Source organism: Neovison vison, chromosome 6 (genome assembly GCF_020171115.1).
Source record: "Neovison vison isolate M4711 chromosome 6, ASM_NN_V1, whole genome shotgun sequence".
In the NCBI taxonomy this organism is placed as follows: domain Eukaryota; kingdom Metazoa; phylum Chordata; class Mammalia; order Carnivora; family Mustelidae; genus Neogale; species Neogale vison.
The window spans coordinates 95,272,786-95,299,020 of NC_058096.1; the positions used below are offsets into that span (position 1 = coordinate 95,272,786).

General features: G+C 43.7%; 1 protein-coding gene across 5 annotated transcripts in view; it reads right to left on the minus strand.

Moving 5' to 3' along the window:
* Positions 1–26,235, minus strand: part of TNIK (TRAF2 and NCK interacting kinase) — a 388,557-nt gene that overhangs the window by 100,426 nt on the left and 261,896 nt on the right. For all 5 annotated transcript variants that reach the window (XM_044251788.1, XM_044251786.1, XM_044251789.1 and 2 more), the window contains exons 6-10: positions 24,217–24,307; positions 22,010–22,140; positions 10,871–10,925; positions 8,869–8,947; positions 364–539 (exon numbers count right to left, since the gene is read on the minus strand). In XM_044251788.1, coding sequence (XP_044107723.1) covers positions 364–539; positions 8,869–8,947; positions 10,871–10,925; positions 22,010–22,140; positions 24,217–24,307 — 532 coding nt within the window. The remainder of the gene's footprint in view (positions 1–363; positions 540–8,868; positions 8,948–10,870; positions 10,926–22,009; positions 22,141–24,216; positions 24,308–26,235) is intronic.

The window sequence follows — 26,235 nt, forward strand, 5'->3', positions numbered from 1 at the left end:
TGTCAACTAAGTGGGTTTTTTTTAGGTAGTCTTCTGTCGATTTTTAGTTTTTACAACATGAATATTCATTTGAACTAAGAAAATCACTTGTCATACTAAACCACTTCATAGTATTACTCAACATGACTTTTTGTCAGGGCCTGGAAAAGGGAATATTCCTTACAGTTCCGCCCTCTCATGAAGATTCCACTTCACAGTCTCACTCCACTGATGCCTACGGGCTGCGAGTCCAGAGGCAGCCCTTCACACGAAAGAATAATGCAGGCCTATCTGAAACCCCCACGGCCACCTCCAAATATACTGAGAGCCCATGGCCCGCTCCCTCTTTTGTTTCCTTTGCTGAGATACAAATGTGCTTCTAACCTTTCTCTCCTCGCTTCTTCTTTGTTCTGTCGATATGGTCCTTGAGTTGAATGCGGACCTGTCGTTCGTTAGGTTGGTCTCGTATAAATGGATGCTTCATCAATTGTTCTGTTGCTGGTCGCTGGCTGTGATTCTTTACCAAGCAGCTCTCAATAAATGACTGGAATTTTTTTGACCTGCCACATGAAAGAGAGGAATCCACAGATAAAAGACAATCCAAAGAAAAAAACCAAACTTCCATTTTCTAAAACATGACCATGAAAAGAAGAAAATAGGTTCCATTAGCCAACACAGGGATCAACCAATCACAGAGTACGTCTAGAACTTTATTAGGCAAAATGGGGTTCAAAGCCACTGTCACCAACAGCACACAGTTCAGGCAATGTATGGGAGTTACACGCATAAGACCATTTTTGCACAGTTTATGTGTAATATCACCCATGAGACCAAAAGGAATCGGAGAAGAGAAGGACCTTGATGAGACTCATATCTGGAAGGTATGTTGTAATAAGGGAGCCTGACCTGGGCTTTAAAGAAGGAAGAGGAAATCACTCTGGGAAGACAGTTCAGGGAGGCAGGAAAGGGTGAAAAACGAAGGCTGGGGTTGAGCACACTACACATCGGGAGACACTGAGGTAAGCTGTCTTGATGAGGCAGAAAATGCAAGCCGGAGGAGAGCAAAATCAAGGCTGGGTAGGTAAGGAAGAGTACATTTTATAGAAATGAGAAAGACTCTTACTTGGTAAAGTGAACTTGGTTAAGCAAATTTTCTAACTGGTGATTTCAAAATTACTTTTGCACTTTGCTCTCTAATTAATAAGAACAGGGTGTATGTGTATGTTTTTTATCAACCTAAGGACTTGGAAATTTAGGGACTAAGTTCATACCAGAAGTGCACTTATCTCCCTCTAGAAAGGCACTATTTCCTCAAAGATAAACCCTGTGCCAGAGAGGCCCAGGGCAGGGGAGAGCTGGTGAGAGACACCACGGCAATGAGCAGGGGAGGAAGTCCACACTGTGGTAGAAACAACGGTGGACTTTAGCTATGATTCATGAGTTGGGCATGCATGTTCTTGTTAAGAGTTCCAAGAAATTGTCCAGCATCATAAATAATTACTTCACGACTATATAGCATGCCTTTCTGGTGTGTTCCACTGGCAGCTTGGCATATCACCTTCAGAGGCCTTAAGGGAACTCAAGTGGCCCTCTCTGCTGCCCGGGCTCTGCTCAGAGCAGGAGGGAATCCATTTTGTGCTCTCTGTCGCCCTCCTGTGGAGTGCTATGGAGTAATACGAGCCGATCCCAGGAGCCCGCTTGCCTGGGCTGGCCGGCAGGCCCTCCGCACAGACTGCAGGCTTGAAAGCTGTCCTTGTCACGCAGAACACAACGGTGGGCACGTTATTTAAAATTCAAATACAAGAGGCCACTCACAGATGCACCACTCTCCCCTTCGGCCCAGGTCAAAGCAGTTTCTCATCTTATTCCGTGATTTTAAAGGACTGAATTATTCCTATTTTTATCCTCCCCAAATTTCTAAGCTAACTTCAAGCTTTTAAATTATTTAACATAGAAGTAGATGCACCCAGCTATGCTTGGGGTCACTCCGGCCGCCCTGTGGACTGTGAAAAACAGTTATAACAGGGTGGACACTGTAGACACCTTCTTGTGTGTCCTTCATGGCCCCCGGCTTCCTCCACACTGGCAGTCTCCAGTGTCCCACGGGCCTGAGTCATCTCTGGCCAGAGTACCCCTCCTGCCCCCAGACGCTTGATGAACGAATGAATGCCCCCATGGTTATCAGATGTGAGTTCCGGACAAGTGTGCGAAATGGCTACTTTCCAATCTGTGCTTGTGAGGGACAGGAAGGGAGGTTTGGAGAGGACACAGTGTTGAATACGCTTTCTTTTTCAGGCCTACCAGCCAAATCTGTGGAGGCACAAACGTGACACCCTCTAAGGAGAGACTGTGGGAAGGAAGTCTCATGGACTAACGGGCTGGCCTGAGGAATAACCTGAAGAGAACAAGGTTAACCCGCATGAGGAAACAGACAAATTCCACACAGCGCTTTTCTAGATAGAAAAATCAGTATTGAGAACATAAAAACAAAAACAAATTAAGACAGGGAACTGTTAAATATTCAGGAGAAATGCAAATGAAGGCTTTTTTTTTTTCCTGCTTGCAACTAGAAGGAAGTGCTTTCTTTTTATGAAGTGCTCAACTATTAATTAGAAGGTGCTAAATAAAAGAAATCACGCCCAATTTAAACAGGAGATCCAGGTTTGAAAAACTGTACATTCCATTCCCCAATACCGACGCCTAAAACAAGGCAGTGGCATCTCTAGGAGGAGGGTGTGTTCAGACTTCAGCAGAACGAACTGCGGTACAGAGCCCTCCTTCTGCCACCTCTTCTGGTGGGAAGGGACCTTCAGAGATCTTCAGGAGAATAACTCTGCATCCAAAGGTTGGGCCAAGATGTGCAGGACCACAAAGCTCATGTCTTCTCATATCTCATGTCTTCTCATGTCTCATGTCTTCTTAAAATGGTATCATTTGAAGAGAAAATAATCCTTCCTTAAAACTAATCTTCAAAGAAAGATTCATTGGCTCTTAGTTAAGTTAGTGTGACCAAAGAATCAATATGCTTAATTACACGTTTAATTAAAAGTAAAAACCCTTCCCCCTCAGTTGCACACCACTTGACTATTTCCCAATTGGTTTAACAGGTTTAAAGTACATTTCTATAATTTTATTGTTTGCATCTCTGCTGCTGGGAATTTAGCTCTGTCTCTTTAAAAAAAAAATGCCCAAGATTAATCACACTGATTCCCCCAGGACTGGCCTGGAGACATAGAAGTTCATGTTTGGTGCTTACAGTGGGAAGTCCTGGATCTAAAACCAGCCTCACCAAACACTTTATCTTCCTGGAGTTTCTTGGCTTTTATATTTAATTGTGTTCGAGGAATTAAACATGCCTGAAAGATTATCACATTAATCATTATAACCAGTCTGTCTAAAAGTTTTCGGTAACCTGGGACTCCCTAAATGTAGTTTGAGTTTTCGAATTTGCATTTGCCCAGAACGACCCTTCTCCTCTACATTGGGCTCTATCACTTAACTGTGTGACTTTGGGCAGATTATTTAACTTCTCTGTGCCTCAGTTTCTCTGGTTGCTGATGGTGATATTGTTAGGATTTCTCTCAAAAGTCTGCTGTGATGATTCAGTGAATGAACACATGGGAAATACTTAGCGCTGAGCCAGTTACATCATAACCTGTACTTATGTTTGCTGTTGCGACTACTACCATCGCTGTGTTGACAAGGTCCCGGCAAGTCTGATCATCACCAGGCTTAAACAATGGGAATCTCTCTGCCTTTAGGGCTGGAGGTAGAAATTTGAAGTTCAACTTCTGTGGAACCGAATAGTGTAGTGTTCTTAAAGGGAATTATTTCATATATATTTGGGTTAGATATGCTAGAGGAAGAGTCAACGGGACCATTATCTCCAAGGAGACCACACAAAAAAGGTTAATTTAAAAAATCTGTGCAGCAATTTTTGTTCTGATTTTAACAAAGTCCAGTCACATTACTACTAGAAAATTCAGCTAATTTGAAGTATTTTCTGATATTTGCTTTCTATTATTATTATTTCATTTAGAACACACACACACACAAATAACTTTGTAATTTCTTAAAAAACAAGTGTCTGGGGTGCTTGGGTGACGACACAATCAGTTGAGTGTTGGGCTCTCCATTTCAGCTCAGGTCGTGACCTCAGGGTTGTGAGATGGAGCCCCACGTCAGGCTCCATACTCAACAAGGAGTCTGCTAGAGATTGTCTGTCTGTCACCCCCTCCCTCTGCACCCCCTACCCGTGCTGCTGCTCTCTCTTAAAAATAAATAAGTAAATCTTTAAAAAAACACAACAACAAAGAACAGTGCCTGACAACCTACCAAGAATCAGAACTGGTGTCTCATAAAATAGTAGGAGGGACGATAAACTTTGGAGTGAAAGCAGAAGGCAAGGATTCTAGGTAGGATCTAGCAACGAGGAGCCTGGGAGCCTGGCTAAGCCAGTTCACCTCACCAAGCCTCTGGTCTTCATCTGGAGCACAAGTGTGCTGGGCCAAGGAACCTCATGTCTCCTTCCAATGACAGGCACTTAAGATTTTTCTTTTTTTTTTTTAGAGATGTATTTATTCATTGTATTTATTTATTTAATTTTTAAATTTAAATTCAATTAATTAATATATAAGATATTATTCGTTTCAGAGGTAGAGGTCAGTGATTCAACAGACTTGTATTAATGCCCAGAAGCAGTTACGATTTTTCTAATGATCACCGTCAAGCACTTCTTTGCCTGTGTAGAATCGTCATATTGAAAGAGCATGGGAAAAGAAACAGACCAACCCTCTTTTACGGGAATGAAGTTATCCCTGTGTTTCTCCAGAAGCTCCTGTGGGAAACTGTACCATTGGGTAGGGCAGGGAGCGGGGGTGAGCATGGTGGGAACAGAAAGGAGAGGAATTATGTTGAAGGAGATGGTTGGCCCATGTGGGTGGAGTCAGGCCATGTGTAGAGACAGGAGGAGGAAATGGGAGTCCCAGTTCACCACTCTTTTGCCCATGGTGACATGAAGACAGGAGCTGAGAGCATCCTTGGCCTCTAATTCGGCTGAGGTTAAAATCCTCTCAGAGACCTAATTACTGAATGGCTGGGCCACCTGGGCATTGACAGGAGCCCTGACCACATGACTTGCTCGGCACTGAGGCCTCTCCTCATCTTGTTGATGGGGGGGAAAGAAAGGGCCAGGTTCTGGTGAGTGGGTACTTCCCCCAACGCCCCCTGCCAACAAGGAAGGGGCAAAGAGCAGTGCTCCTGCCTTTCTTTTCCTAATATTAAAGCACAGGAAAACAATGTTCAACTAAGGGATCAGTATCCCATTCTCTATCAGTCAAAACCTTGAACTTAAGAGACCGGATGATCCAGTAGAGAGAACAGGGGTGACAAACCTGGGAAACTAACGGATTGTACAGACTTGTGCAAGGAACATAACCCACCCAAGCCTCCGTCTTAGAGCTGCAGAACTGAGGACTCAGAGCATCTGGCTGGGGGTTGTGGTTAAAATCATATATTTATATATAGATGTATACATATATATATATAATATATATATAAAATACATATATATGTATTACACACACACACACATAGAAATTACTGAGTCTACAACACACATATGCCTTCTATGTCCCGTTTGTTGTAGGTTCTGCAAGTAGTTGGAAATGACACTCAACTCAATGCTTATTGTGAAGAGTTCACGGCCCGTCTCTACCACAATGGTGCCCCCTTTGGCGGTGCTTTGATACACTCCCTGAGAATAGTGTACTTCCGCTATCATTCATCAGCCAGAAAATACACGGAAAGAACATTTTGGAGTTTTGGAGTTTTTGGAGTTTTGGAGTTTTGTTTCTCTTGATGGGCGGGGAGAGGGATCCTCTCCCTTAAAAAATGAAAGAAAACAGCTAAAATATTTCACTTCCTCCCAAACACTAGGGTATATTAAAGCAAACCCTAACTTATTTTAAATCGCTTTGGACCTGGTTATTCAAGAAAGTACTCTGCAGCGCTTACATATTTTCACTTAAAAAAGCTGAATTCCACTGGGGCGCCTGGGTGGTTCAGTTGGTTAAGCATCTGCCTTCAACTCAGGTCATGACCCCAGGGTCCTGGGATCCAGCTTCACATTGGGCTCCCTGCTCCATGGGGAGCCTGCCTCTCCTTCCCCTGCTCCCCCTGTCTCTTTCTCTCCATCAAATAAATTAAAAAAAAAAAATCTTAAAAAAAAGAAGTAGAATTCTATTGCGGAGAATTGGGAGCCACATCCGGTTTCCTATGGCCCGGGGCAGGGACTGCAAGGATTGGGGGGGGGTGCGGCGGAGTGGATAGGCTGCATGGCCATCTTATAAAGGCCAGGTTCTGAGTGAGAAAGAGTCTTTCACCAGGGCTTCTGTTTTCCCACTCACTCTCTCCAACAGCCAAGTCATTTCCCCTCTGTCTGGCAGTGCGGCACTCACACTCCTCACTGGCTCTCCTTCGGAGTCAGGGAGGCTGGGTGAGATGGAGGCCTGACCTCCTCACTGTCCCTAGACTGACCCACCTCCTGGCAACACCACCAGAATTATTTCCTGTTGTCTAAGGTTAGAAGGAGAAAAGTCAGCCTGTATTTTCCTTATTCTCAAACAAGGTCAATGCAGAGTTGCACTTTTTGGGAGCGGGATCAATGAAAATCCCAAACTGCAGTGCAGGGGCTGTTCATTCACTTTGCTAAGGGAACAGAGAGGTCATGCAAAGGACAGTACAGGCCCAGGATAAGAGGAAAACAGGACAAGCACAGTGACCAACAGACTCCAGCTTCAGAGCTGGGGAGAGGTGGCATTGGGCAAAAGGGCCACCTGGTACCCTAAAAGAAGTAGGAGCAACTCAGCCGGACAGTAGTGCCTCATCTTTGCACAAAAGGCCCGATATCTGAATGTGGTGCTCAGTCCCCAGATTCCTAAAAGTTGGTAATTAATACCAATGTTCCCGAGACATGGCGTGTGGCCACAATGTGCTGACCAAACGTAACATACGTGTGGACGGCAGTTTGTCCTCTGTGGGCTGAACCCCGGAAACATCTGTCCAGCAGGAAGCGGGAAGGGAGGGCGGGTACAGGGTAAGTAAAGCCCACTATATACAGGGTGTATATGGGGGGCAGAGAGACTTGGCATGAAGAACAAGCAGAAAGCTAGCAGAGGGCTTTGGTGCTTCCTGGGAAGGAACCGAGACAAATTCTTTCAGAGGGAGCCTGTTCTGGGGAGAAGGGAGGAAGCAGGGTGTCCAGGCCTTGCGGGTCATGTGCCGTACAGGTGCCCAATGGAAGGCTGTTGCTGGGGAGAGAATGACTGGCTCACACAGTGACCCTCCAGAGGGAGGAGGAGCAGAGCTGCTCCCCCCTCCCTCGTTTCCAATAGCAACCCTCAAGCTCTTCCTCCGCTCGCCTCGGCAACTCGGGGTTGCCGGGCCCCTCTGGTTGGTTCCCTCTCTTCCCTGTGTCGTGTGCCTTTCTCTTGTCTCACCGGGGTTGCTATGTCACTACCAGGTGACTGTTTGATTTAGACTGCTCTCTGTGTAGCGGAGGGTGAGGTTGTGGGTGGGAAGGGGAGAAACATAACGGTCCCGGTCCCAGTCCACAGTGATCGTGAAGTGATCATGAGTCTGAAAAGGGGCAGAAAGGTCTTGAGCCTTCATTCTCTAACAGCCCAGAATATGTCTCTAGAAAAAGACAGGGGATCCTAAGTGGTCCAGGAATTGGCCCCAGGCCAGGGCAATCAGAGATTCAAGAATGTATTGGGAGGTCTCAGGATACACCATATACACAGGGGGAAGAAAGGAGCCATGAATTTTTGTTATGCAGTGATAAGGTACAAAGACACTGATATACGTACACACAAAACTGCAACTTCTGGTGTAACCCATAGAACTGTATTTCCCAAACTCGAGTCAGTCGTATATTACCAACACCATTTTTTGTTTGCTTGTTTGTCTTTTAAGTAGGCTCCACACCCAGCCTGGAACCCAACACGGGGCTTGAACTCATGACCCTGAGATCAAAACCTGAGCTGAGATCAAGAGTCAGATGCTTAACCAACTGAGCCACCCAGGAGCCCCTCTACCAACACAACTTTTTTTTTTAAGAAAGAGAGAGGGGGAAGCAGGCTCCCTGCTGAGCAGAGAGCCCGATGAGGGGCTTGATCCCAGGACCCTGACCTGAGCCGAAGGCAGAGGCTTTAACCACTGAGCCACCCAGGTGCCCCTACCAACACAACTTTTAACCGGACTCTTCCATCATCCATCCTAGTACCACTTGGTATTTTTCTTTAAATTAGGTCAATTTCTGATGTGAATAACTTTATTAAATGGGAAGTTTGTATCACTGCCCCAAATAAGAAGCCAGTACCATGTGTCATAAAGGGAAAGTGATAATAAAAACAAATGTTACAAATAATTATGCACAGACCAGTGAAATCATCCCTCACGTTAACAGGTGTGTGTATGTACTGAACAAAGTTACCATGTTAAGGAGTAGAAGAAAAGCCAGCCAACCTGGCCAGCTGACTCTTGGAACTCTCACCCTCTCTGATGAGATGTCTTGAGCTGTCACACAAGCTATTTCTTAGGAGGCTGATAAATCCAAGAGCTTTCATGTTATTACTTGGGTTCCATGACTCACTTTAGCTACTAGCTCCTTACCTTGACGGTGTGGTGATCAAGACGTGCGGCGCAAATAGTAGGTACTTAATACCTGCTTTAAGATGAGTGATAACCCACGGAAAGTCACCCCCCAGGTCTTGGTATATGTTGGTCTCATCATGCAGCTGGACCTAAGGGATCTGAGCTCGTCCAAGAGAGCGTCGCAGGAAGACCCTGCCCTAGGACTGGCAAAGCCCCAAAGAAGACCAGACTCACCACTTCTTCGACTTCAGGCGAGGCGCTGGGTTCCGGGGGATGAGGAAGAGGGCTCTCATGGGATGCATGTCGCAGAGAGCTGCAAGAGGGCAAAGCAAGGGCCAGCTCAGGTTAGGATGCCAAACCCAGTCCGAACAGCTCTGAGGCCGCACAGGCCCAGTGAGCAAAGTCAGAAGACTGCCAAGCTTCTATGTGCGGAGCATTCAACAGAGCGGATGTCGAATCACAGATGTCTCATTAAATTTGCATATCAACTGTCCACTGTTAACATTTCTACTTCTATTTCATATGTAAGGAAACCAAGTTAAAGGGTCAAAGTCTTTGCTTTGCTATAAATAACCATCTCAGATTCAGAGTGAACAGTATCAGGGTGACAACCACAATGGAGATGGTAGGTTATTCTTAATTTGTACAAGCCTAAGTCATAAAATGATAGCTAGATGGGCCATTTCTTACACACTGAAGATTCATACACATGCAGTGCTATCCGCATAGATTTTTTAGAGTCTAAAGCACTAGACCAGAACACCTTTCTCTCTGTATTTCCAAATATCCTCATGGCTTTTCAAGTTTCATGACAGGCTTGTTTCTGGGTTTTATTCGTTTGTTTGTTTGTTTGCTCACTGACCCCAGGAAGAACAGAGAGATCGAGGCAAAGAGGCTCTGGTAGAAGAGTTATTAAAATATCTCAACCTGTAAACACGGCATTATGGTTTAGAGAGAAAGCACTCACGCATTCTTATTTTAATCAAAATATTTCACTAGTTTACTTCTCAAAGCTCTGGGGCCATCTTTTCCTTTTTGTCCAGAGTAAGAATACAGTCTTCTTAAAAACTAAAGGATTCTGGGAGTAGACATTTATTTTTAGCCCCCTCTACTACTCATCAAGAATGATAATATGAGAATAATATTTTGGACTGCAATATACAATTTTTCTGATTCATAAATGCCTATTAGCATTGCGAATGAAGGGAATTTTGTCAACAGACACTCCAAATCAATCACGCTACAGATGAATTCTACCAACTCTAAAGTGAGAAATACAAAGCCTAGGATAATGGGAAGATAAACAGCCCTATGAGCAGAATGACCTGCCAGGCAAAGAAGGGTCAGGTCCTCTGGAAAGCAGAGGCCAAGGCAGCACTAACCACGTGAGAAGATATTTCCAGGGAGAATTCCTGCCTGAAAGCCAGTGGGGAAGGGGCCTGGTCGGCTGGCACACCTGTCGCATTGCTCTACAAGTCTGATCGGAGTGAAAGCGAGAGGTGGACAAGGCAGATGAAGTGTGTGCTAGACCGAGGAAAGGAAGCGGTGGACCTGAGGGGTGAGAGTTTGTGTCTTCGAGAAAAAGGCCTGCCTTCTATCCCTGCCACAATAGGACACTGGCTGTGGGGTGGAGCGGGGCCCCGGGGGCCGCAACAGCAGCTGGACTCTGGGTGAGCTGGCTTCTTGCAGGGAAGTCCCCGGAGCCTGAGGTCACCGGCAGCACGTGGCTGCTGGAGGCCCTCCGCAGCACCCACACGCCAGAGGGCAAGGCCTTCCGACCGTCCCCGACGGCCCGAGCCTCGGCCACTCGGCCTCACACCTAAAGATCCGAACAGCAGTATCATGCGAGGAGGGAGAGCCACCGAGTACAAGGGTTTGCGTAATCGCGCGCTGGGAACTGGCTCTGATTCGTGCTGCGCTGGAGCTCCCGGGCTTTGCGCGTCCGCCCCATCTCTGCTCCGAGCAAAGAGCAGATCAAGAATGAAGGACGCGCGGGATCTAACAACCCACATTCCCGGAGTGCCTTTTCCCTTTCCTTCTTTCCCCTCTCGACACAAGATCCTCGCGCGGCTCTGAAACGAACGGATTCCTGACGGCGCTAAGATGACTTCGCCAGCTCCAACCAACAGCCGGCTCGGCGTAGCGGAAGGAAAGCCTCGCGGGCACCTGGGAGGGAAGGCGCAGGGTCCGCGGACAGCAGCCCCGCGACAGATCGCACCTGGACGAGGGTACTTACGGGGAGCACCTTCTGCCATCTCGATAGCGGTGATTCCCAACGACCACAGGTCACTCTGAAAGAGACGAAGGCACACACATCACAAATGCAGGAGACGGAGAGGAAGCTGCTTCAGCTGCTAACGACTCCAGAACTCCCTGCAGGAAAGCCAGTCCTCTATGGACCCGTTTCATCCAGGAAGCTTAAAAGTGGCTTTTTTTTTTTTTTTTTTTTTTTTTTTTTTTACTTTTTGTGGGTAGCATCTTTCACGGTATGATCTGACTGACACACCGCGGATTTTCAGTAAATATATGAAAAATGAATATGAGGTTTTAGAAATGAGTTGATCACCAAAATTTATCTGTGGATCGAACCATATGAAACTGGTATGATTTGACTGTTTTTTTTTTTTTTAAACACCTTTATTCAGGTATAATTATCATAGAATTAACTGCTTATATTTCAAGTGTATCATTTGGCAAGTCTGGAGACATCTGCCCCTGGGAAACCATCAAACAATCAGCACTAAATATACCCAGCACCCCCCAAAACGTTGTACTTGCTCCTTCGAAATCTCCCCTCCTGCCCTTGCTGTCCCCTGACCCAGTTCCTGCTCTGAGGCAACCGCTGATCTGCTTTCTGTCACTGTGGGCTAGTTTGCAGCTTCTGAAGTTTTGCAGACATTCAATCATTCCATTTCTCTCTGGAATGTAATGGACAGTGTGTGGGAGTACTTCGTTCCCTTTTACTGCCAACTGCTCTTCCATCCTGTGGCTATCCCTACTACAATTTGTTTATCCATTGTGGATGGACATTTGGAGTGTTTCCAGTCTGAGCTACGCCAAATAAAGCAGCTACAGAGGTTCACGTACAAGTCTTTGTATGGACATAGGCTTTTATTTCTTTAATGTAAACACCTAGGAGTAGAATGGCTGAATCTTATAGTAGATGTGTACTTAGTGGATTGTCTCTGACCTACGAAGACAGCAATTTCAGACGGTTTAACCAAATGAGATGAGGACAGGGAAACTGTTGGGTGGTGCCATTCACTGATAATCTCCAGTGCCCAGGACAGAGCCAGGCACGTGCTTGATATGTTTGTTGAATGAATGAACAATATCTTCGATCTTGTAAGTAGGCAATATGCAAAACAGAGAGCCTGTACCTTTAAGTTCTTTCTTATGGTAAGACTGACTTTTACATTCTTGTCAGAATTTTCTAGACGGTACCATTACCCCCTCCTGTACAATCTGAGTCTGCAACAGCATGCTTCTCCTCCTCTGTGCCTCAGGATGTTGTCCCTAGGGATTGTCCCTAGGGATTGCACAAGAGGGAGCAAATCAAAAAAGGGGGAAACCAGATAAGGAAGCTTGCTGCTTCAATGCCCCTGCACACTGAGTAAGGTCATACAATGTGAAATTTGGTTCAATGGCCTACAATCCTGATGAAGAATCTCACTCTCCTTTCATTTTCAATATACCCTGCATTTTGTATGTCATTCTGAATTCTCTCCTCTAACCTCTCGCAGATCACAGAGATCAAAGCTAAGATTCCTTGTTCTTCCCATCAAACAAATTTCAAGGCCACAAGAAAGGAGATATACCTAGAAAAGGGACTATGAAATCCATGCTGAGCCATTAACCAGAACTAAACTTCTGAGCACCCTGTGAGTGACACCCAGCCCTGTTCAGCATCCGGACGGAGACCCGCACATGCCCACAGGGGGCTTTCTGGTGGGGGAGGGGTGTAGCCTCTTGCCTGAAGTGTCATCTACTTTAGAGTAGGTGTCTGGGACACACACTAACCCTCTACAAGGACTAAGGGGAGATTCCTTTAATTCATGAGCCTATCAATCAGTTCACATGTTACGTGTTCTCAGTTTGACTCGGGATAATAACACACCTGCACGATATCACTGTTCTCAGATCCTAAGTCACCTCTGTGCTTAGAACACAACTCAAGAAGGCAACTCTTGTTCTTTTTCTTTGTTACTTTTCAAAATGTATTCAAAGTTGTCATCACACATGCACACGCACACACACACACACACACACACACACACATACACACATGTTTGCACAGCCCAGCAAGTGACTGAGGTTTCCTGGGGGCTCCTGGCCTTGCTTAGGGAGGCCTCGCGGCGGCTAATGGGGAAAGCCCATGCCCCTACTGTGCGCTGACTCAGGAGCAGTAACTGGTAAAGCAGAGAACACAACGCTCTCCTACCTGGGGCTTTAGGTTTGATCAACCTAGATAATCATTTGACAAAATGACAGAAACACCAAGTCAGGGGTGCCTGGGTGGCTTAGTCGGTTGAGCATCTGCCTTCAGCTCAGGTTGTAATTCTGGGGTCCTGAAATCAAGCCCCACATCGGGCTTCTTGCTCAGCAGGGGGTCTGCTTCTCCTTCTCTCTCTAACCCTCTTCCCCATTTGTTCATTCTCTCTCTCAAAAAAAAAAAATTTTTTTTAAGGAAAAAAAACCACTGAGTCACTCACGGTGCAGGAGGTATTAAACAGGAAACACAGCAGGAATAGACTGGAGATGGTAGGCTGTGCTATTTTGATAGGATTTCAATATCTCTAGGACTTGGTGGTTCTATCACTTTCCCTCTATCTCCAGAAATCAAGTGTTTCTCTCATGTGCAATGAGGTACAAATTCAGAGGCGGTGGCCAGGCTCTCTGTCCCTAAGGGCCACAGGAGGGTCAAATTTAAGTGGCCTTCAACTCCTGGAAGTTTGAGTGGGTCTGAAAGCCAACTGAAGGCCAACACTTCGAAATGAGAGGGCTCAGGAGAGAAGAGCTCCAGGCCAATCCTCAGATGGGGAGAAATCATGCAGAAAATCCAGGCAAACATCTGGCTCCGAGTCCTTGCTCTAGCTCTCCCTTCTGCTTGCAGCCATGACCCTAACTGTGTGCTGGCTGACATCCTCCTCTCCGTAAAGCCTTTGCTCAAATGCCATGTTCTCAGTGGAGACCCCCAACTGTCTCCTCAGTTCCTGCCAGATCTCATCCCCTTTCCCACTTTTGTGCCCCCAGAGAACGAATCACCCTCTCACATCTGTGTAATTTACTCATTCCTAATCTATACCGTGTTATGTTTACTGTTTGTGTCCCGGGCCCCAGCGCACACAGACTGGATATAGCACAAGGTCCGTGAGGGCAGGATCTTTGTTCTGTTGCCTAGTTTATACCAAGTACCCAGAGCAGCACCCAGCACACAGTAGGCACTTAAGAGATAATTGTTGGAGGAAGGAACAAATGAAAGACGCAAGAGGGAAAGGGGCAAAACCTGTGTTCTAAGACTGTTGGACTCCTCGCTGGGCATCTCCCTCCTCCTATTTCACAGACAAGGGGAAAGGATGTACCCAAGACCACAGAGCAACTCAGCACTGGCTTTGGAGCAGAGCCAGGTCTCCTGTCCCCCAGGTCGCTTCTCTTTTAACGGTCATCACGACATAAAAGCCCGAGTACTCATCTTATAAGTGAAACTTATGAGGGGCCCATAAAAGAATTGTTCCAAATTCCTACTTCATTTACAGGTAATGAAGGTGCTGGAGACTCAACAAAGGTGCTGAGATCCAGAGGGGCACCTGAAAAACCAGTGCTAGGAAACTGGCTTCAATTTCCCAGAGGCAGCATGAACAGTCTTCGAAGTCAGATGGACCTGCATTCAAATCCAGGTTCCTAACTCCCCGCAGAACACCGCTCAGAGCTTAGCTTGCTCAGTGTACAACAGAGCTACTGGGACATGCATGCACACGGGTCTGCTGCCTGGCACAGTCTCGGGCCCACAGTAAAGCTCAAGCATATGAATTTCCTTCTTCTCCACTGTTAGGTGAGCTGTCTGTGCTTGCCCAATACATTCTTCTAGGAGTCCCCTCTCTCCGGTTGTGGCAGACCTTGTTTGTTGGTTAACCCCACAAGCATTTTTCGGTCCCCATTTCCCTTGCTGCCTCCACTTCAGAGCGTAGGAAAGCTAAGCTTGTTTTTCCAGACTCCCTTGCAGCGAAGGAGGATAGGTAAGGATGAGAAGTAGTTCTGGCCAATAATACACAGGTGGACATCCTCTGGGAGCTTTGGGGAAAGCTTTTGTTTTTCTTGCTATGAGTGACAAACACAGTTGACGTCTTGACAACTCTTTCCCACTTCTTACTGCCTTGAATAAAAACATGATATCTAGAGTTACAGCATCCATTTTGCAACCATGAGACAGTAAGTCAACAAATTAATAACAACAGGGCAGAATGGTAGGAGCCTGGGTTTTATCCATGAGCGACTACACCAACCTTGGACGGCCTGCCTCTAGACTTCTGATGATGTAAAGAAACATAAGAACAGCCAAAAGCCTTCCTTAGTGATAATATGTAGACAGCAATAATTTGAGGGGAAAAATTCTGACAGTAGAAAAATGGAGAGGTCCCAGCTGTTAGGTGATCTTGGTTTACCCCCAAAGGAAACAGCAAAAGTCAGGGAAGAGAGAGGTTTCTCTTATTCAGGACACATCACCTTAGATTCCCCTCTTAGGCAGCTTCCCCCTTAAGTCCCAAAACAATCCCTTAGGAGTGTGTGACTCTCCCAAGTCCTATGCAACCTCTGTCTCATGACCAGGCCAGAAATTGCTTCTTCTTTAAGCCCTTGTTTGATATCATCATTAGGAATAAATAAATAAATAAATACATTTGTGTGTGTGTGTGTGTATTTTATATAATATATAATACACATATTTTTATATATATTTTATAATACACATATATATTTTATATAATATATAATACACACACACACACACACACATACGCACACATTTCCCCCCTTGGGGTTCTCTTCCTTTCCAAAAGGCACATTTATATTCCTGGCCATATATACCCAGAGCTGCTTGTAAGCTACGCTTAGCTGCCCATGCTAGACAGCAATAAACGTCCTTGACGGGACTTGTTTTAAGCCTTTGGATACATTAGCAAGTCCCAAAGACACTTCAGAACTTAAATACGGGAGAAAATGTTCCAATTACAACTGGCAAGACAGATCACAGGAGACGAGAAAGGGAAGGGGGGGAACAAGATGGGGAGAGAGTCGGGGAGAGATAAGTTTCCTTTGTGGCCATGGTGTGACTCGTTTTGGCAGGAGCTGGGTAATTCATTATTCCGAGGCGCTGTGCGGCCTGGCCTGTGGCATGATTAATAGCCCAGACCTGTGTGCGTTACGAATGGAACAGAGACAAATTCTAGTGCCTCTTGAGAAGGCTGGGGCGAGCCCGCAGCTTCCGGCCGGTGTGGGGTGGGGGTGGTCAGCAGGCAGGCAGGAAACTTGAACACAGCCAAAGAGCACCCCTTTTGGGGCTCAGCTGCCCAACCCATGAAGAAAAGGACACTTGCAGATGGGTGAACCAATTATACAAGGAAAGAGAGGGTTATGGGGACACAGTAAAGAGCCCCTGCCCCTTTCTCCTCCTCCATCCCATGCATGAAAAGGCAGAAAGAGCTCCTGCTAGACAGACAGACCTAGATTTGACTCTCAGCTCTGACAACTAGCTTGCAAGCCACTTAACTCCTCAGAACCCATTTCTTGACCTAGAATGGGAAGAGAACACCTGTCTTGCAGAGTTAATACCAGAACTCAATAAGGTGATATTTATATATATACACACACACATACATATTTGTATACATATATGTATACATATATGTATGTATACATATACATATATACGTGTGTGTGTGTGTGTGTGTGTGTATACACACAGTGCTTAACACAATGCAATGCAAATAGTGGAGACTGCACAAACACTGGCATTGTTATCAATGACCAGCAGTGCAGCCAGCGCACCAGGGTCAGGGATGGTGGCAGTGAGCTCTGTCACGTCACTGCTCTCAGCGAAGTCACTGAGATGATGCAGGCGTCTTACAGGAAGCAGAAGGAAAGGGCATATCCCACCTCCTCCAGCCTTGTGGGCTCCCTTTCCTGGAAGAGCCTTGTAGAAAGCCAGATGGACAGGTAGAAAAAGGGTTCACTGAGTGCTAGTGCCATTATCCCAAAGCAGAGGATAGCAAGGTAGTCTAGACCCGACAGACAACAGTGTAATAACTGGCACGACCAGGACAGTGGACTTGACCAAGTCTCATGGACCAGAAAACAGTCTTCTGTTGTGACGTATTGTTATTCTCTCTGTGGCAATGCTCCAGTTGGAAAAACGGAATTGTATTTATTGCGTGCGAGCCCTAAGGGATGCTCCTTCGCCTAGGGGTAGAAGTTATGGAGAAGCAGGTTCTGACTCAACATAAGCAGACAAGTAAAGGTGTGTCAGACAAATATGAGGTTTGACTCATATGATGTGGCTGGCTTTTTGCGGTTAAAAAAAAAACAAAAATGACCCCAAATAGTAGTACCTTCCTATGACACACAAGCACAAATATCAACTATAATAGGTCGAGGAGCTCCAAGTGTTAGGCACCGAATTCGCTCCTCTGTAGATGTGAGCTCACTTTATTCTAAGGCAACCTTGTGATCTACGATCTATTCTTCCCATTTCATGGAGACTCAGAAGGTTTCAATAGCTTCCCTAGGTAACAGACAGGAGGCAATGTCTACATTGTAAACCAGTCCTGTCTGACTTCAAAAGCTTCACTCTGATTCACTAGGCCTTACACTAATATATTCTATATTCTATGTAAAGAGCCAAGGGGTTGGGTCACTCGAGATCACTGAGGATGTTCAGGAACGGGGAGCAATTTAAATAATTCCATTTCCCACATAAAACAAACTGAGGGCAAGAATCTTCAGGGCCTCGTTCATCCACATTTGTTACCTGACCCAAGGGGAAATGTTAGAATAGCTTTATTACCTCCAGCTGGGGACATGCAGGTGGGGACAGGGGGGTCCTGCTGTGTCTCAATGAGGACTTCCAGACAGGTGGGTAGGAGCATGGAGCCATAGGAACGCATTTCATAGGAATGTCAGCTTCTTACGGGTGATAATAACATGGTATCTCTATCATCCTTCCCTCCTTCCGAATAAGGCGGGGAGTTGTTTGACTCTCAGCAGTACACTGAGGCCAGGCCTCACTTGGGAATGTAAACCTCATTCTGCAATCTGAGTATTGTCCTCTCGCATCACACCCTGCGTGAATCTTGGTGACGCCCCATGAGTCGCGATTTCTCCTTTCAGCCTGCCTGATTAAAGCCAGTTATCTGCAACATGGGAGCCTGCAAGCTCGCTCCACAGCCCCAGTACAACATTCACCTGAGCCCGGAGGAGACACCCAGGGCTGCCGATGATCCACGGCACCTGTGTGCAAAGTCCCGTAAGCAGACTTGAGGTGACTAACGTACAACATCAGTGCAGGTTGGGCCAGAGGATGGGGCAGGAGTTGGGGGGTGAGGGAGGGGCTATGCTGTTTCACTGGATTTTTCTATACTAATTTAACATAAAAGCAAGGTCAGTTTATGGGGGGGGGGCACAGAACAAAAAAATACATAAAATAAAATACATAAAAAATATATATAAAACAAAAATGTTAAGCTCTCCATTCCCACACCATATATCCATGGGGTAGGGACTAGTAAGACTAGATGTTGTGTACTCTATACACCGTGAGCTGCTCTTAGCGTTTAACACTCTATCTTGGGATCTGTCCAGCTTCAGCACACACGCTGCCCCATTGCTAAGATGGCTGCATGGTATTCCACTGGCCAGATGCTCTTGGCTTCACTCCACCAGTTCCCTATTGTTGAGAATTTGGCTGCAGAGAACTTTCATTAGTGTGAGTAGTTCTGTTAAAGCAATAGATCCACGGGACGATAAAACCCTTGACAACTCCCATCTAACTGAACTGAAATTCAAATTTCAAAAATAACAATTTAAACAGCTTAGGAATTTTGAACGGCTTTCTTAATTTTAAATCTCTGAATGCTTGTTATTAAATGAGAAAGCTCTCATTATTGCCCCACACACTTATCAGGGAAATGAAACCTTTCCTTTTGCTTGAAGTGTTTTGACAGAATTTCTGAAAACAAGAAAGGAAGGGCCTCTAGGGGAAAGGGAACACACCAGGCGTATGAGATTCTGGTGTTCCTCCTTAGGGGTTATTTCCAATCAGTTACTTACCATGCCTGGTAGGTATCAGACAAAACCAGATTGCACCGAAAAGCATGAGTTCTTCAGACTACCTTCCTACAGAGGCCTTTCTTTTATTGAATTATGGTAGTCTCTAGAAAAATCTATACCAGTCTTTGAAGATATCTTAAATAGTAGATATCTCAAGGTATCTCATATAGTAGCTGATAATCAATGAATAATAAATCAAATGATAAAATTATATTTTTCTCTTACATTGGTCTGTATTTTTAAGGAAGGGCTTTTGTGAAATCTAACAAAACCTGGTGGCTTTCAAGTCATCTTTTATTGCAAACATACTCTCTAGGTGGAAAGATCTACAGCACATGAGAGCCCAAAGTGTTGACACACGTTTCTGAGGCTGGGAGATAACGCTGGGTCAAACGGACCAGGGAGGCATGGTACCAAACACCTGAACTTGGACGGGGCTGCAAATGAACTTTATGTGTCAGAAACTGCATGGACAGATGCAGCTTGGCTGATTCTTTACATGTGGTGGGTGTTTAATAAATAGGTGCTGAGTGAATGAAGAAACGGTTTTGAAAGGCAACATATTGTCAAGTTTTCTCCTGGTGACAGACCACATTCCTAAGAATGGTGAACAGAAAAAAGGATAAAATCTGGTGCCAAGAAAGAAGTAGAAAGATTATATTTCTAGAATCACTGCCTCTCTGGTTCACTGTAAAGGTGTGAAGCGGTTGAAATAAATCTTCCTATCTGCCCGGTTTTCCTAATTCACCCTTTTGTTCTGCCCATTCTTGTACCCATTACAATGACTGGTGAGGCTCATATTCTTGCCATGGCTTCTTCCGCCTCTCATACCACCTGCACTTGTAACAATCCTAATAAAGTAATTCTCACTAAGGTGTAAATGACTAATATAGTGAAACTGTTCTTTCATCAAGATTCCTTATTTTTTTAATAAAGGACACTGAAATTCATCATCAGTTTATTAATGTCTTAGGATACTTCTAAAGTCACATGGACCTTCCAGTATCTCTGAACTTACCCTGTGCTGCACAATGCCCCCGTGTTTACTCAGACACCAGGCTTTGTCCACACCTAGAATTATGCATTGGGCTCCAAATTCTTTCACTGATCCCAAACTATTTTCCTTAGCCTTAATCCGAGGAAAGTGGACCATATCAGTATAATTCTAAGCTTTGGCTTCGCCAAAAAGAAGTTGTCTTCTACTTTATTGAAAATGACGAAGTCACAGTGACTGAAAAGAAGTCCCACATAAAGTACAGCCGCTCAGAATAGTTAGAAGGCTAAACCAAGGGTAAAAGTTTGAAACACCCTGATTCTCAATGGTATGTTATAAAGCAGTGAAAAATATCCGTGTCCCAGAAGCAAACTAGTTAGCGCTTGTTAAGTATAACTATTGTTTGGAGAATTACTTATAGTCAATTAGGATACACATATCTGGTCTGGGACATATATTTTCTAGTGGTTCCTCTGAAGGGATCTGCAAATTAAATTATTTAAATGTGCTTATCATTAGCAGTTGAAATAAATGACATTTATTTTGGCGACATTAATTTTTAACTTGGCAGCTGTTTTCAGACAGATTGTTGTCAGGTTATTACAGTGACTAACTTTGAGAGGAGGAAGACATTTACAGGAGATTATTTTGGTTTTAGACTTTCAGCTTGTATTTCTCCAAAGAGGCAAATAATTTTGTCAATGCCCTGAGATACTGGGTCCTGAAGACATTGCAATGTTTGCATCTTTGTGACCTGATTTCAATAATAACTCCACATGTGGAGAACTAAAAATGTTCTTTAAAAAAGAAATTCTTCAAATATACTGTTCGGAAGCTGTTTTGTGGGTAAGTTGATTTATATAGGAGTACATCATAGAGGAGAGGGGTAATATATTGGTAATCTTCTGAAAAGAGAGTTGGAAGATGCATGTTCAAGTCCCAACTCTGAGAAGCCCACTAACTTTGTGTGTACTTGCAAGGGCCTCTGGCCTCAGTTTCCCATCTGCAAGAGGAAGGCATGTGGAGGTGACCACTAAAATACTTTGGTGAAAAGTCCATGCATCTGTGAAGCCAGCGTGGGTAGTGTTAGATCTGGCCCAAGGTTGTGCTGTGGTCTATACAAAGACCACAGCTTATCTCTTCATCTATTGCACTGAAAACCCACAGTTCCTACATCCCATTTGCCTCCAATTTTAACGTCTCAACTTTCAGCCACGATTCATGACAATAATGTCACCTGACATTGCAGCCATGAGTTGGATAGTAACTCCAAACTATGTTTGATTACTGACTAGTAAAATGGAAAAGGGGGGGGGACTTCCTGGAGAAGGGAACAACTGTCACCATCTACTTAAACACTGCCTTGAATTTATTAGCAAATTGCCACTTTATGATACAAAATAACAAGCCTCAAATCAAATTTCAATGAAACAGCATGATAGTCTACAAAAATAACATGAGGTACCTACCAACATCCCGTTTTGTTTGCTCTCATTAAAAATAAACTTCAATAGTTAAACTTTGAGCAATGGAGAAATGAGGAAGTCTATTTTTAATCAGAAAAAGATGACCCAAGACAACAAATTGGCTTTCTTTATAAATAAAAATCTCTCCGAATATATATATAAAATATATATATGTATATCTATATAATTTTTTTGCTAAAAATGTAAACTATAATCAAAATAAAAATTTGTGTTACCTATTTTTAAGTTTTTATTAAAACGTCAGTAAGTTAACATACAGTGTACTATTAGTCTCAGGTGTACAATACAGTGATTCAACACTTTCATAAGAAAACTATTTTCTTAATAAGAAACAAGAGTAAGTTCAAGAGAATCTAGAAAATGGTCTCAACATTTTTTACAAAGAGGCAATCAGGTGAATTCATGGAAAAGATTCTCACTTGAGCGTCTTATCATTTTAAATTCGAATAATGCTTTTCAGTTCTCCCTTTGGATTACTTAATCATAGGCCCAAAGGCATGTGAGAATTCTCCCACTGCGAGACTCAGGACGAGACAGGAGGCACAGTTTTGAAACAATGAAGAGGAAGTCATACCTTGAAATCATATGTGGCGTCTGGGTTTTCGTCGCAGGCAATGACTTCTGGTGCCATCCAGTAAGGGGTCCCGATGAAGGTATTTCTCCTGCCCACTGTTCGATCAAGCTGGGCACTGACACCAAAGTCCACTATTTAAGAGAAGATAAATGAATAAAGTCTTGGATGATTATATGGTGAATAAAATAAGTGTGCCTTTTTTTTTAACTGCAGCAAAATAAGCATACCACAAAATTCACAATTTTAGTCATTTTTACGCTTATAGTTGTGTTGTTAAATATGTTCACATTGTTGTGCAACCATCACCACAGTGCAACTCCAGAACATTCTCATCTTCCCAAACTGAAACTCTGTATCATTTCAACAATAACACCCCATTCTCCCTTCTCCCCATTCTACTTTCTGTCTCTATAAATCTGGAATATTACAGATACCTCATATAAGTGGAGTCATACAGTATTTGCCTTTGTGTGACCAGCTTATTTCAGTTAGCGTAATATCCTCAAGGGTTGTCCATGTTGGAACACGGGCCAGCATTTCCTAACTTTTTAAGGTTCAGGAATATTCCATCATATGTACATGCCACGTTGCGTTTATCCACTCATCTGTTGATGGCCGACTTGGGTTCCTTCTTTCCTTTAACTACTGTGAATGTCTATTTTTAAAGTGCATGTGTAAATGACTAAAGTATGCCAATAAGGAAAGCCCAAAATGTTGTATTTGGTTAAACCAAGGGCCCGTAGGGGCCAAATACAGGTGTTAAATCAAAGGCCAGCTTGTTTGCCATCGAAGAGAATAGTTGGGGGATACAAAGAAAGTGGTTAAGAGCCAAGTTTCTGGAGTCAGAATGCTTAAGTTTGCATCCCATTTCTGCCATATACTAGTGGTCTGAGCTGAGGCTAGCAGATCAAGATTTAAGCTTCAGTTTCCAAATTTGTAAAACGAGGGTGATGATATTGACACAGAGTTGCTGTGATATAAAGGGGTATGTACAGGGCCCGACAGAGCATTCTCTCAACAAGTGATGGTTAATCAGTGATGAGCAAAGCTTCTGAGGATAGATTATTTAGGCCGTCCATACGAACGTACGTACATGCACACACACGCCTTCCCTAAGGAATGTGTGTTTTTGTTTTAAGAGGGAATATTCATGAGATGAAAGTTTGGCCCCAAATGCTGAGAATAAAATGGAAATTATATATTTTAACAAAAAGACAAGAACAAATGTTTGGGATATAAACATGGGATGTATTTCAATCTCTTTGAAAATAAACAATCATATGGCCAGTAACTCCTCTCTAGATGACAAACTGAGTATCTTAGGGATAGCTGTCACTTTGTGCTCTTACTCAGAGATACCAAGCAGGTGGAGGGGCTTGTGGAGCACAGAGAGATTCTTGACCTTATCTGGACAATCCCAGCACCAAGGGAAAGGGTTCCCTCTCTGATCACTCCAGCAAATGCAAGTAGGATAACCAGCATGCATTCAAAGTAGAATACTGAACACCCCTTTTGTACAGGTGCCCTAGGTAATAATGAAGTCGATGTAAATATAACTTAAAACATATGGGAACATAGCAGGAATTCATTATTCTAAATATGTCTAAATGTGGATATTTTTCAGTAAAAAAAAATGGGTCATTGCTGTTCTCTTATAGCACCAACAAAGTAAACAAATGGTGAGATATAGGAACCATTTCAAGGTCAGTCACTTTTTAAAAAAAAAAGATTATTTATTTACTTATTTGACAGAGAGAGACAACGAGAAAGGGAACACAAACAAGGGAAGTGGGAGGGGGAGAGGTGGGCTCCCCACTGAGCAGGCAGCCTGATCGGGGCTCGATCCCAGGACCTTGGGATGATGACCTGAACCGAAGGCAGAAGCTTAATGACTGAGCCACCCAGGCGCCCCAGGTCAGCCACTTCTAATCTAAAGGGTTTTGCTTGAGAAAACCTGAATTATTTCTACATATTAAGCAAATGGTTCTGTCTGCCACATTGTACACCAGTTCACTTGTCAAATGCTTTTAGACATGTTTTGAAATGGACAAAGAAACATTTTCCTATCATTCCTTAGTACAATGACCTTCAAATTCATGGTGACAAATTTACATTCATTAAAAGAAGTAGAACAACAAAACCAACCAGCTGTTGAAATAATCCTATCAATTCCTTTGATTCCTCCGCTCACTGGATTCTGTTCTTACCTAGTTTAACTTCTGCATTCTCAGTCAGCAAGACATTCTGCCCTTTAATATCTCGATGAATCACTTTATGCTGGTGCAGATGACTCAGCCCCTGGAGTAACAGAGAGTTAAGAAGGGTTAAGGAGAACGTAAGCCAAGATGCAAATAAATCATTTGGGTTGTCAATGATCCAAAAAATATGTAAACTCACCCAGAGCTACTTTCTTTCTTTCCTTTCTTTCTTTTGGATACCTTCATTATCATACTCAGGTCTTCCACATGTGTATAGTGCTGTTCTAAACTAGGTAATTGATCAATATAAACTGAAATACAGAAGCAGTCTTTGCAATGTGTGCTGCTGTATTAAATGAACTGTTTACACATCAGCTATGATCTAAGGTAGCAATGAACCCACGAGGACAATGATGTGGTTCTGGCATGCACGAGTTTTAGCTAACAGTACTATGAAAAGTGAGGACTGCCTGCATGTGCTAGTTTATAACAGGAAGATCTATATAGTCTCCATAAGGAAAACTAACCTGATTTAACTAAGTCCTCCACTCTTTTTTTTTTTTTAGCAATATTTGAATTCAAGAGTTAAAAGTTGCTCACTAAATTCTACTCCTGAAACTAATATTGCACTATATGCTAACGCACTTGAATTTAGATAAAAACTTAGTAGAAAAAAAAAGTTAAAGACTACATTGTATCATATAATTTTAATTAAGCACAATCCAGTATTTCTCAGACCAGTCAAGAAATCTCCCATTGCCTTTAGCCAATGTGGCTCACATTTTAAAAAAGAAAATAGCAGTTTCTATTTCCTTTGTTGACATCTGTAACTGTCATCTTTAGTGCTTTATGAGATTTGTGACTTTGTGTTCATTGTATGAAATAATTATTTGGTGACATCCAAACCTGTGTCCTGTTTTTCCATGAATTACTCTCTGTCTTATTTGTGGTGTGAGTTCTGAAATCTATGGACTTGCTCTAAGGTAGTGATACGTTTCTCAAAGTATAACCTAAAAAAACCTCAAATTGGAGTCTTGAAGCAAATTACGTTATGCTAACACTTGCTAATTCAACATACTATATACGCAATTAATGTCATTTTATTATTTATAATTTTCTGTACTTTTAATTTTCCTCCATTATGATGAAACTCTGGCATGGAAAGATGAGGTTGACACAAAAAGAAACAAAACTAAATATCTGAATTCCTGTGTTGGAAAAACTCAGCATGAAAATCTGGATGCCCCCCAAATTTGATCCATGTATACATTCAGGAAGATCTGTAAACATAAACCCTGTGAGAAGCTGGACCACTTGTTTGGGTTTGAAAAATTACCTTTCCTCTCTAGTCAGTTCAGCTCAAAGTAGGCATCAAGCAGAGTAAAATGTCTGGTTTTACAACATACTAACATCCTGTAGTACTTAGAGGGACTGAAGATCTCCACATTCCTTCACTAGCACAGTGGTTGGAAGCAGGTACCAGAGCACATAAGTGAGCCAAACATTGTAGTTAATGAGATCATATGATGCAAGGAGAATTATGTCTAAAATATCTTGTGATTGAATGTTCCTTCCAATGAGTCACCTTATCTCAAAGGCCAGTATCTTCTGGGAAAATGTATTGGAAGAAAATAATCAAGTACTGAGAGGTACTCATAGGTTGAGACATCCTGCTGCTTTCAGAACCCTGGAGAGCTCATGGCTGATCCCCTGGGTTCCCCATTCCAAGGTTCCTCACCAGAGCACAAAGGTGTATTGCAGAAACAGCCATGGAGATCCAGCATATTCTTGGACTCACGGGGGCCTAAATAATTGGCCTAAATAACCCCTTGTGCGTTCTCTAAATGAGTGAAATCCTAAGTCAGAAATTCAACTGAAGTTTACACAAAAGCACCTCAACACTCAAAAATAAATGTCAGATTTGAAGGAGAGCAGCAACCATACCTCCTTGTTTCCCACTCAAAAACTTACTGTCTTGGGCTCAGAAATCTTTTTGCCCACCCCATGCCATGGAGGTTTTATCCTGTT